We start from the raw sequence: 13,964 nt of genomic DNA, 5'->3' as shown, positions 1-13,964 counted from the left end.
AGTATCTACAGGATGTATGGGAACATAAGTATAAAAAGAAGATGTGGTATGATTGTCAATGAGACAAATCTCCACAATAGACCAAATGACACAGAAATTAACAACTATAGGTCACCGTACGGCCTTCAACAATGAACAAAGCCCATACCGCATAGTCAGCTAGAAAAGGCCCCGAAATGACAAATGTAAAACAATTCAAACGAGAAAACTAACAGCCTAATTTATGTACAAAATAATGAACGAAAAACAAATATGAAACACAGCAACAAACGTGAAATAAGTATTCATATTTAAACTGTAAAGCAATACATATTTAATTATCATATTTAGATTGTCAAAAATAAAATCAATGTTTGTGTACCCAAGACAAGTTGTTTGGAAACACCTTTACATGGCTTTGTACTTTAATCTTTACTTTCCTTTCTCTCAGCAGTGATTATTTTGGTTGTTGTGATACACATTCAGAATAAACTTTCGCTTAAAATGCACATCACATTTAATTAGCATATTTGATCTAACCCTTTCATCCCCAACGATACCTTGAGGCATCGCCTGGCGCGCGCCCAACGATGCCTCAAGGCATCGCCTGTCGCGTGCCCAACGATGCCTTCAGGCATCGTAGAATTAATTCGACAATAAATGGACTGCACGAACGTAAAATGTTACGTAAATGCATGTTGGGTCGAATAAACGATGTGCATGTTCAATCTTTCGTAATATCTACTTGATTAGGGCATAGATGCCGTTTGAAACGTAAAATAACCTGTTTGAAATACCGAAGCAGGTGCAAAAAAAATATCCTTTCTCGAAGTTTAATCAGAGTCAAAATTAAAAACAAATGTGAGTGTTTTCAATCTACCATGTGTTTCCCTGGTGCACTAAAGTCACAACGAGGATTCTTGGAACTCATTTGCATATTGTTATGATTTTATATTTTCACAAATGGTAACTAATAATACGTATATGTGTAATTAAAACATATAAAACCGAGTATGTCTCGCATAGATCTTGATATTTTCTTCAATTTTTTTTAATAAATAAATATTCAACAACTCTTTTCTTATCAACTAGCATTGAGCGTTGGAATGTGTATTCACATTTCATTTTATTTATAACTCTGACCTTATATCGTCCAATTAAAACTAAGGGTTCCCTTCTTTATACATGTGATACATGTATGTCATGTGATTAAAAAATGTCGTCTGTAAACCAAAGAACAAAATTGAAATGTCCGATTCTTCAGACGAGGAATTCTTAGGTTTTGAAGTCGATGAAATTCAACAGACTGTTCAACGGTACGAACAAATATTACTAGATCAAGGAATTAGGGATGATTTTGAATTCAATATTTCAGGAAACGAGTCTGAGGGCTCAGAAACAGAACCGACCATTCCTATCTATAATGTCAATGACCAAGTAGTCCCAGATATAGACAATGTTGCAAACACCTGGCATCACAATTTTGATATTCATGAAAGAGGTTTACCTCATTTATTCACACCTAGAGGTCCAGATGGAAGGGCAACAGGCCCAGCTACCATTTTAGCTGCTGATAAGGGTCCAATAGATTTCTTCAAACTTTTCTTGAATGACATAATTTTTGAACATATAATTAATGAAACTGAAAGTTATGCCATCCAACAAATTGCTGAAAACCCAGACAGTAATAAATCTGCCTGGTCAAAACCTAGTTTGCCAGAAATTAAAGCTTTTATTGGTCTTTGCTTTTTGATGGGAATTGATGTTAAACCAGAAACCAAACTATACTGGTCAACTGATCCCTTCATGGAATCTCCAATATTCCGTAAAACAATGCCCAGGAATAGATTTATGCAAGTCATGAGGTACCTTCATTTCAGTGACAACCATAATGCACAACAACCAGGTCATCCATCATATGATGTACTTTATAAAATAAGAAACATCTTGAATATGTTTAACACATCAATGAAAAGAGAATTTGTCCCTACACGCCAGGTCTCAATAGACGAATGCATGATCCCCTTCAAAGGAAGGGTCAAATTCAAACAATATATGCCAGCCAAACCAACTAAATGGGGTATTAAGATATAGCATTAGCAGATTCAAATACAGGATACATCTGCTATACAGATGTTTATACAGGAAAAACTGATAGACCGCAAGGCCAATTGGGTGAACATGTAAAAAAATGTATAGAGGGGGCTGATATTGTTGGGCAGGGATATCATGTATATGTTGACAATTTCTTTTCTTCACCAAAACTATTCCAAGACCTGTTTGATAACTATCAAACTGCAGCATGTGGAACAGTCCGCAAAAACAGAAGCGGTTTACCAGCTGATTTCATGTTAAAACACCCTGTTGGTATTGATAATAGGGGGGACATGAAGTTTTTTCAAAGGAAGTCGATCTCTGGAGTCTTATGGAAAGACGAAAAAATTGTAACTGCAATTTCAACAATCCATGATCATTCCAGGTTTGAAGTACAGCGTTTGGTTCAAATAGATGGGCAATTTTATAAAGCAGATATACCATGTCCAAAAATCATAGTCGACTACACTAAATACATGGGAGGTGTTGACAAAGCAGACCAGTATATTCAGTACTACTGCTTTAACCAAAAAACCCAGAAGTGGTATAAACGGGTGTTCTTTAAATTTCTGGAAAGTTTGAAATACAATGCATACAGGCTTTTCTTATTGAGTCCAAATCATCAAACCGTTGGAAACTCACCTGCTATGACATATCTCCAATTCTCACGTCAAATTGCCAGTAGTTTGATAGATGAGTACTGTGGCATTGGTACTAGAGGTCGTCAATCTGCAGCCCCAGTACCATCACGTCTTATAGAGAGACATATGCCAAACATTGTGGGGAAAAAGTCATGGTGTCATGTGTGTTGGATGAAGGTTTCCGCTGGTAAACAGGACAAGAGAAAGCAAACAATGTATGGCTGTCTTGAATGTGGTAAACACTTGTGCCTACCAGAGTGCTTTACAGCCTACCACACAATGGGAAAATACTGTTAGCTATTAACTTGTTACTCTTTAAACTGTTTGTTTCTTTGTTGGAAAGTTCTTTGGATGTTTAGAGCGTTTGAGACATTTAGTGTTGACAATTTATTCTAATCATGGAGTTTTTACTTAAATTACTGTTGGAGAAAATTATTTGAACTTTTAAAACTGTGAGAATAATCAATTATCAAGTAAAACAGTCTGCTTTCAACCAGTGGTTATCTGCATAAAACAACTTTTCATGTTTTCTGGGACTCCTTTCTTATTAAAGTAAGTAATTGTTTCACCTGTTCATAAAAGTTGACTTGTTATTTGACTTGTAGTTACATGTATTCCAGTTACTTTAAAATTTCGTTGTCAGCATGCTAAATCATTTAACGTTACATGTGCAGATCAGAGTACACATTTTTGTGTATTGATCCTTTCGACTATAAATATCTCGGAAGTCTCCGGATTAAAACGAGGCTATGACAACATTACACAAATGGCTGAACGCTGATACATTCAATAAAATGATGGATAGATAATGAGAAAATATCTCGATTTCTCTTTAAGTAATCGTTCTCTTGATTAAGGATGATCTTTTCTGAAGTGATTTATTAATAGGGAAAACAATAATATGCACAACTCGTGGACAATTAAGAATTATATAAGTATTTCAAACTTTTTTTAGCGAGCGCTTGTCCGTAAAACTTATTGTTTCGTTTTACTCGCATGGTAAAATGTACTTAAACAACTTTAATATTCTGAAATTTTGTTACTGACAAATGGGTTGACATGTTATTCAACCGTTTTCATTCCGTTTCCTGTCTTGTGACGGCTGCAACTGTCCTACACCCCCATATACTAAACATAAGCGAAAACGCGCACTTATCTGGAAATTAATTCGGGCCGGTAACGGTCTCGTGCAATATTTTATAATGTCATAGAAACGCATAGACCAGTACAATCCGGTAAGGAAAGTGTTAACAAAATCTCATGTCGATTTTTTATTTTATGATCCGTATTGCACTTTTGAAATAGCTGCAACTGATTGGCTTATATATACTTTCTCGTTTCTCGTTTTTTTTTTGTCGAGCCTGCGACTTTTGTCGCAGAAAGCTCGACATAGGGATAGTGATCCGGCGGCGGCGTTAGCTAACTTCTTAAAATCTTTGTATTTTAGAAGGTGGAAGACCTGGATGCTTCATACTTTGTGTATGGATGCCTTATGTTACGAAGTTTCTGTCTGTCACATGTCCATTGTCCATGATCTCATTTTCATGGTTCAGTGACTACTTGAAAAAAGTTAAGATTTTTTGTAATGTTAATTTCTCTCTTATAATGAGTAATAGGATAACTATATTTGGTATGTGCGTACCTTGCAAGGTCCTCATGCCCGTCAGACAGTTTTCACTTGACCTCGACCTCATTTCATGGATCAGTGAACAAGGTTAAGTTTTGGTGGTCAAGTCGGTGTATGGAAGGACTGTAAGGTGTACATGTCCAACTGGCAGGTGTCATCTGACCTTGACCTCATTTTCATGGTTCAGTAGTTATAGTTAAGTTTTTGTGTTTTGGTCTGTTTTTCTTATACTGTATGCAAGAGGTCTACTATATTTAGTGTATGGAATGAGTGTAAGGTGAACATGTCTAGCTGGCAGGTGTCTTCTGACATTGACCTCATTTTCATGGTTCAGTGGTCAATGTTAAGTTTTTGTGTTTTGGTCTGTTTTTAGAACTATCAACATAATATCAATGATTTAATTTAGTAAAGAAGGTGAGAAATTTCAGCTTGTGCACTCTTGTATATAGATTAGACCGTTGGTTTTCCTGTTTGAAAAGTCATTATTGGGCCTTTTATAGCTTGCTGTTCGGTGTGATCCAAGGCTCCGTGTTGAAGGCCGTACTTTGACCTATAATGGTTTACTTTTACAAATTGTGACTTTGATGGAGAGTTGTCTCATTGGGACTAATACCACATCTTCTTAGATCTAATTAACAAAGAATTGTTAATGTTGTGTATTTAATTAAACATTACAAATTCAGGAACATTCACCAACTGGATGTGAAACTGGAATAATATAATACATTTCGTAATATTAACTAAAATAAGATGAATAATATTGACATCAGAGAAACTTTTTTGATAATATATAGTGATGTCCTTAATCATTGATTGATTCATTGTCGTTGGACGTTATTTATCCTGTCGTTTGTTTTAACATGGAACACATATCGTTATAGTTCTCATCAAACTTAGAAATCATGTTCCATGTGGCCATCGGTGCACAGTCCTCAAACTGTAATAAACAATCCCGACATCGGTGGATAACTCTGTAAATATAAAGTAGAGATTTGTATTAAAAAATGATGCTTTTTGTTACTTTATAAGTATTTTTAAATGTGTTGACCGCTTGATGAAGTGCGTACCAACCCTTTCACAACTCTATATAATTCTGGTAATTATATAAACCGTGACATAACGAGTTACAGTCAGTGCACGACCAAAATTATTCGTCACTTTTTTTTCTAAATATTTCATATAAAAAACACATTTAAAAAAAATAAATATTTTAAAGATTTTTACGAATTAGGTGTTAAAAGATACACAGAATGAATTCATAACAGTGTGGATATGGACACCTGATATTTATATGATATCGTGTCGGTCAATGGCTGTCGACAACAAAGACTTCACACAATTACAGTATAGTATATCAGGGACCTCTCAATGGGGATATACATAATTACTATTTTACACATGTCCATTCATAAAATTATTTTTTTTGCATAAAAATTTATAGAAATTTGTTTTAAATATATTCATATATTCACAGCAAAAAGTTTCTTTTGAAACAATGAGTATATTCAGAGGTGATATCACCAAGTAAACGAGAGAAAAAAAGTAAGAAAAATTCTTTTCTGGCAATAAGTGAAAAATTAAGTAGTGATGTCAGTTGTAGACAAGTAGTCCATCATGCATTGCAAATCATTCAGTGGATTAGTCAATCGCCAAAATAAAATAAAAATGTTTTATTTGTAAACAAACACTAATACAATGCATTAACGGGGGCATTAAGTATGCTAAATAATACATGTCCGTATAAGGTAATGTGCCCGACCTGTTAAATGCAGCTGTTCTGTTGATTTGAAAAGCGATTGGACGGCTCACAGCGATTTAATTTAGAATTGTACTTATTTTTTTTAATTTTGTGTTTCAGTATCTATCCATGAATTAAATATGTTCACAATACCTTTTATACTAGAACAATTAAACGAGTGCACCCAGTTTAAAGGTTATTTAAGCTTTCTTACAATTTGACGAAAGGTACGAACGCTTGACGAATCATACGTAAGACCCGTTTGATGGATCCTTTATTTTGACTTTTGAATTCTTTTTTTTTCAAGGCTTTCATTGGACTAAGATGGCGTCTAGCGTCAATTTTTACACATCAAGGACTATTACACTGCATGCAACAACATATGTCAAATTGAATCTTAAATTTTCATGCGACATCGGAATTTTGTGACGAACGATGTAAATAAAAATATAAAACAAGGGTGAAGGAGACAACTCAACATAATATGCTAAATATTGACTCGTCAATGAAAAAAATACCCTTAAAAAATTGTGCTAAAATACCCCCCTCCTCCCAAAATAATAAAAATACTTCTTTGCATTATTAAACCCAAGAAAAAACCAATGAAATATTTAAAATCCCACCACAAATAAAATAATACAAAAAGTAATTCCTAAATTGTAAATTTTGAAACCCTCCAAAAATAATAAAATTGAAAAAACTGACACTTAAAATATATTACAGGGCTCTCTTACTCATTCAGATGTTCGAATGTGTAATACATGTACAAGAACAAAACCAGATCCATATCTAGTTGATCTATAGTTACAGCTAAAGAGCGGATTCAGGAGTGGGGTGCACCTGATGTGTCTTTACTAGGCAGACCCTAGCTTTCTAGTCTGGCATTGGTCTATTATATGCACAACTAAGCCAGAGACAGAGAAGCTTTAATCTTCTGCAACAAGTTTTCCGGTTTTTCCCCCCAGTATAACTGAGACTAATATACTCAACATATCATGTCCCAGATAAAAAACGTGTTGCTTGATTGTTTTTTGTTTTTGTTTTTTTTTTTTTACTATTTAACGTTTGTTATACCGTCTGGACTATATAACGTTCATACTGAGCTCTATTTGCATTTCTCAGCTGTGTTCCCCTGGATCTCCTAGATTTATTTTTTTCATAATTTTTTCCATTCATTGTAGGTTCTTTGTCTGGCAATATTGGTGGCATACTCATTAATAAATAAATGATAGTTAAAAAATAGTTGTGAATTTTGTTTTTAATTAAGAGTACCATACTGCAAGAATTTCATTAAAGTGTTAATGGTTTAAACATTTAAAAAAATGCATGCTCAAAAATCCCCGCGCAAAATTTTACACTGAAATCATGACTAAAATTGAAAGATTTGTTTATTTTGCATTATAATAGAGATAACTGTATTGTATTTGAAGCTTTGCGGACGTCCAGGTAAACTAAATTTGCGACAGTAAAACTACCGACGGACGTCCGCAAAGCTTCAAATACAATACAGTTATCTCTAATTAAAATTTACGTTCGGACGTAAAACGTTTCGAATGCGAAATAATTTAATTTTTGATGTAACAAATCTTCTGATTGACTGAAAGTGTTTTGTCTATCAGCTCATAGACATAAGTTTGTCATGTGACCGTGACGTCACCAACGTTTTTTTTCTTCAAAATTTACTCCTTAAAAATGGAATATAGAGTTAGATTATAAGGAATGACTGTAATATTTTTTTTATCTATTCGAAATAGCCTAAAAAATGTGATGCACATTTTAAATAACCCGCTATGCGGGTTATTCAGTGTGCACCACCACATTTTTGATCTTATTTCTTCATAGACAGAAAAAATATTGCAGTCATTCCTTAATTAAATTAATTCGAATTTTTTAATGCGAATCAAATTCGAATTACGTGTAAACGCAGCAATAGAACGGCGATTCATACCTGTAGAAAGAAAGAAAGAAAGAAAGAATACACTCTTGACAATCTTCAATTCACCATAAATAAAATTAAAGATTTATATCTATAGTATATATTAACATACATCCAATATCAGTGCACCCAAAAATAACTTCCTTCCCCTCAGTAGGGTACACAAAAAGGAGTACCTAATGCTAGTAAATTTAGACATCTTTTCCCCATAATTTTCTCAGTCCTGGTCCGGAATCTAGTCCGGGTCCGGAGTCCCATCCGGTCCGGTTAAAGAGCATACCCAATCAAATAGTTAATACACTGTTACAAAAGCAACGAGGTATTCCATGATGCAAATTATTGAACGTATTTATAAATTTTTAAGAACATATATTTTATTTTATGAACACATATTTTTATTTTTTTGAATGAAAGTTTTGTGTAAAAAACTTTATGAATATATATTGCACCTTTTATGAACAATTATTTTACTTTTATGAACAATTATTTTACTTTTATGAACATATATTTTACTTTTATGAACATTATACATTTATTTCCCGTGCCGGAAGGAGATATGAAGATTTGTTCACCCAAGAATATTCATATTTTACGAGGGTGAGCAAATCTTCATATCTCCCGAGGCAAAGAATGTTTTATTCTACTGCCTATGCTTTGTTTACTATCAATACATTGAATATTATTTTGCATACATTTTTTTTTCTTATCCGCTTGTTTTTGTAAGTCAAACTAAACACGACATATCCATTGATAAACAGTAAGGATCAAAATTTAATTATAAGTCTTTTTGTTTTATCGTCTGAAATAAATTTGAACAAGATACTGATTTTTGCTATCGCTATTTTAAGAAGAATAAGAAGTTCAAAACGTTATGTACATTAACCCGCGCGTGACGTCGCACGAAGTAATCCCGACATTTCAGAGGGGAATATGATCCTCAGAATGGAATATGAAGATTTGTTCAATGACACGTGGGATAGTCTCAACCAATCAAATATTGATTAAACTATCAATATGTTTAAACAGTGGAATAAATATTTTACTTTTATGAACAATTATTTTACTTCTATGAACATATATTTGTTTTATGAACAATTATTTGTTTTTATGAACATATTTATCATATACTTTTTTAAGAACAAATATTTGTTTTATGAACAATTATTTATGTTTTATGCATATATATATTATTTTATTAACACATATTTTGATTTTTTGAATATATATTTTGTTTTTATGAACATATGAATACTTTGAGATGAAGAACAGCAATAAAAGCGCTGTTCCTTTGCTTGTGTGTTTTTTACTGTGCATGTACTGATAATGTGTCATGGATGGATACCCCATATCTTTGTTTTTCTATTATATATTCGTTTTTACGAACAATTATTTAACTTTATGAACATACATTTTATTTTTTGTGAATATTGCAACGTTTGACATGCCATAGTTACTGTTATGTTGACATAATAACCTGTACATTATCTCGTGTTACAGTTGACCAGTTAAGTCTTGTACACATAATTTATTATTCCAAAATGGATGTTTTGTGAACATATCATTAAATTCATGGATATATATTGAAACACAGAAACCGAAAAAGAAGTGAGTACAATTTCAAATTGTAAGGGGGCGACCATTCCTGATTCAGTTAAAAAAAAGGAGGGGGTGGCTATGCAAGAGGCTTTTGGAATCAGCATGAATAAAATTGCAAATAAACGTTTGTGCAGAATTGTCTCCAATATGCGTCCTCAAATAACAAAAAAAAAATAGTTGAGTAAGATCAAATTCATTGAAATTTCCTGCTTAATTTGTAGTAAAAGAATGTAGATCCCGTAACTTTTGTTATAGGTGATCAGGTGTAACAAAATCTAAAATAAATATTAATGTTTCAACAAAAGCTACTCTTGACTCCAATCAACGTAAATTTTGCACACAAGACCGGATTCATATGCTTCTTGATATTTTCACGAGTTAATTCTTTGTTAGAATGATATTTAAATGTTTATGAAAATCTGATCGTTGGAGTCTTCGATGGGAATTCACATTTGTTCCTGCAAAAAAATATGCAGCCCAGAGGACTAAAATTATTTTTTATGAAGGTCTAGTGTTATTATTACCAACAAAAATAATCTTAGTACGAAAGTTGATGGTAACTAAGGTTACTCTACATCAACTCGTACGAATAAATGTTTTCTAATTTTTTAAGGAGCCACAGAACGTTTGTGCAAGAAAAAACATAACATTTTTTCCTGGATTACTTGGTGATATCACCTCTGAATATACTCATTCTGTCAAAAGAAACTTTTTGTTGTTAGTGTATAAATATATTCAAAACAAATTCCTATAAACTTTCATGCAAAAACTTTTATTTATGAATGGACATGTGTAAAGATAGTAATTATGTATATCCCCATTGAGAGGCCCCTGGCATACCTAAATTGCGTGAAGTCTTTGTTGCAAACAGCCAGTGATACACACGATAACATTTAATTACCATGTGTCCATGTCCATGCTGTTATGAAATTCATTCTAAATGTTTTTATTTATACTTTTGTCGTCAATTGTTTTTGTTTTCTCTTGATATGGACATGAATAATAATTTTTTTACAATTTGATTTGGTTGAAAAACAAAGCAAATTTCAGGGGCGTTTCCAGGATATTTGAAAGAGTACATTCTTCCGAAAATTTTTTCGACCTTTTTTTGGCTAAAAAACATAAAATAATTGTGAAATGCACTAATGTAACGGTTCCCGCGGAGTGACTTGGAGCATGTATATTTTATAGTGAAAGTGTCAGGGTTTGATATTTTTTATGCCGAATTCTCTCCATTAATTGTCTATGGTATATTAAAATGATTTGATGGATCTTAACAGCAGTAGACCAATAACGAGAAATTCCAAATTCTAGGGTATAGGGCGTTACTTTACATTTCAATAGTCCTAGGCCAGGATTTTATGAACGGGAGGCGTAATTCCGGTTGCCCTGGTATAGGGTCCATGGGGAAGGTCAGAAGCTCCTGGATTTCAACAATTTAGCATCAAATTATGAAGTATTATAACAGACTCCATGATAGACAAATTGGTGAAAATAGTCTGCCTTCGGATCATTCAAATTATGTATTGATTAACATGTGGATATCAAATCTTTGGAAGAAGTTGTAAATTCAGTTTAAAGGTTATATGAAATGGACAGGAAAAATGAAAAATAAATCTTTAACAATAGCTTTTTCTGAACTTTTGATATATATATTTATCCATACCCGACCGTTTTGTTAAAATATTCCTTTTCACTGTTTTGGTCTTTTGGAAAATGTTGTTTGTGCTGTATTTAGACCCCTTTACCAAGAAATTTGTTTTGCATGCACACGTATAAAGATTGCGGTTTTTATCCAACGCAATCATAGGTTTGAACGTTGTTTTCAATTTAGTAGATATAAAAAGATGTGCTATGAGTGCCAATGAGACAACTTTCCATCCAAGTCACAATTTATAAAAGTAAACCATTATAGGTCAAAGTACGGTCTTCAACACGGAGCCTTGGCTCACACCGAACAGCAAGTTATAAATGGCCCCAAAAATTACTAGTGTAAAACCATTCAAACGGGAAAACCAACGGTCTAATCTATATAAGAAACGAGAAACACTTATGAACCACATCAACAAACGACAACTACTGAACATCAGATTCCTGACTTAGGACAGGTGCAAACAGTTGCAGCGGGTTTAAACGTTTTAATGGTACCAAACATTCACCCTTATCTGAAACAATAGTGCAACATTGTATTTATAATACCCGTTCTAGATAGTCAAATCTGACCCCTTCCAATGCAAGGCGAAAAAAACATAACCCCATTTCAGACAATTTAGCTGAAAATGCAACCCCGTTTGTCGGAACATACCCGGTATCATATATATAGCGAATATCCCTCGGGTAGATGTAGAATGGCCATTGGGGAAGTGTCACACAAAACAACCATTTCATGTATAGATTTGCTTACTGCTTTGGTTGTTTAAAAAAGGTGTCCAAGTCACCCATCGGATGGGGGAATCAGTATAAAAAGAAATCAGAGTATGTGTTTAATTAATGAATATGATAAATTGCCCTATTCAATACAATATAAGCAGATAACGATAGTTTTTTTTTTTTTTTTTTTTGAAAAGGGGGGGGGGGGCGTACGCCCATTACGCTCTTACCTGGACCCGCCCCTGAATTTATGAACAACAAAAAATACTTGTGATAATATCATCAGAAAATGAACACGCTCAACACAAAAAAAATAAACAATTACAAATGTAAGCCTGTGACAATTCTACTTCCATTAATTAGTTGATACCAAATTGATTAAAATTCGACAAGAGCGACCCCACAATATTGTTTTGAAAAGTGTTTTACTTATAAATTTCTTTGTCATTTGGTCTCTTGTGGAGAGTTGTCTCATTGGCAATCATACCACATCTTCTTATTTTTATATTTCTCCGATTGGAACATGTTTGATCTTGTGTTAACCACATTTAACTTAGTCCAGCGTAACTGCGCATGACATACATGTATATGGTGTATGTCTTTTATGCTTTAATATTTGTATTGTGTATATATATATATAACAGGGTATTAAATAATTCTAGAATTATTATTTAATTGGAATTTAATTATATTTATCTTTCAGACACTTTTCATGTCTCATATGCATTTTTGAGTGAAAGAGCAAACGAGTAAGGTTAACATCATATCCATACTGAACATGATCATTGAGTTTTGTTGGGTTTGACATACCTTATGTATATTATGAAGAATGAAGCTTATCTATTACACCATACAGATATGTATACAGCTAAAATTTTTTAAATTGTAACATACATTTTTGCAGAGGTAAGTTAACTAGGCCTTGTAATGCACATGGTAAGTTGACAGTCTGTGCACAGGGTTAGTTGACTAAGTTCGTGCTGTGCACAGGGTTAGTTGACTTAGGCCCTGCTGTGCACAGGGTTAGGAGACTAAGGCCATGCTGTGCACAGGGTTAGTTGACTTAGGCCATGCTGTGCACAGGGTTAGTAAGCTTAGGCTGTGCTGTGCACAGGGTCAGTTGACTTAGGCTGTGCTGTGCACAGGGTTAGTTGACTTAGGCCGTGCTGTGCACAGGGTTAGTAGACTAAGGCTGTGCTATGCACAGGGTTAGTTGACTTAGGCTGTGCTGTGCACAGGGTTAGTTGACTTAGGCTGTGCTGTCAACAGGGTTAGTAGATTTAGGCCGTGCTGTGCACAGGGTTAGTTGACTTAGGCCGTGCTGTGCACAGGGTTAGTTGACTTAGGCCCTGCTATGCACAGGGTTAGTAGACTAAGGCTGTGCTGTGCACAGGTTTAGTTGACACTGTTCACAGCACAATCTTAGTCTTTTTTACCCTGTGCACCCTACAGGCTAAGATTGTGCTGTGAACAGTGTTATTTGACAATGGTTGTACTATGCAAAGAGCAGGCTGACTAAGTCCCTGCTGTTAGTAGACTTATTCAGTTGACTAAGCCTGTTCGTAGCATGATTATGTTGTACTCATGACTCAAAAGTACATTTTTGATTGCATTTATTTTCTCTCAATAGCTTTATTGAAACACTCTAAACTGTTTTTTTGTACAATATATATTAAGCTGGCTATTAGTATTTGATTAACAATGTGATGTATTAACACTATGTTGTCCTTGCAATCTTATAGCTTACTTTGCAGTGTGAGTGAAGGCTCAGTGTTGAAGGCTGCACTGTGACCTTCAGTTTCTTATATTTACTACTTCAGATCTAGGATGGGAATTGTCTCATTGGAAACCACACCACCTCTAATTTTTATATACATGTATAGTTAACATAACAACATGGTGAGTGAGTGTTGTAACCAGTTATTTCATGCACTTTAAAAGGATATGGGTTTTTAAAACATCTACATCTTAATGCAGATAAGT

At 33.8% G+C, this 13,964-nt stretch overlaps 1 protein-coding gene across 1 annotated transcript in view; it reads right to left on the bottom strand.

The window, feature by feature from the left end:
• Positions 1–4,982: 4,982 nt before the first annotated feature.
• The window catches only part of LOC127708176 (uncharacterized), a 97,021-nt gene continuing 88,039 nt past the window's right edge, over positions 4,983–13,964 (bottom strand). Inside the window, exon 5 of the mRNA XM_052213023.1 lies at positions 4,983–5,312. Coding sequence (XP_052068983.1) covers positions 5,180–5,312 — 133 coding nt within the window. The 3' untranslated portion in view covers positions 4,983–5,179. The remainder of the gene's footprint in view (positions 5,313–13,964) is intronic.

Source organism: Mytilus californianus, unplaced genomic scaffold (assembly GCF_021869535.1).
Source record: "Mytilus californianus isolate M0D057914Y unplaced genomic scaffold, xbMytCali1.0.p SCAF_7, whole genome shotgun sequence".
Classification (NCBI taxonomy): domain Eukaryota; kingdom Metazoa; phylum Mollusca; class Bivalvia; order Mytilida; family Mytilidae; genus Mytilus; species Mytilus californianus.
Note: the sequence above shows the minus strand (reverse complement) of the source record. Positions and strands in the feature narration are given on the sequence as shown.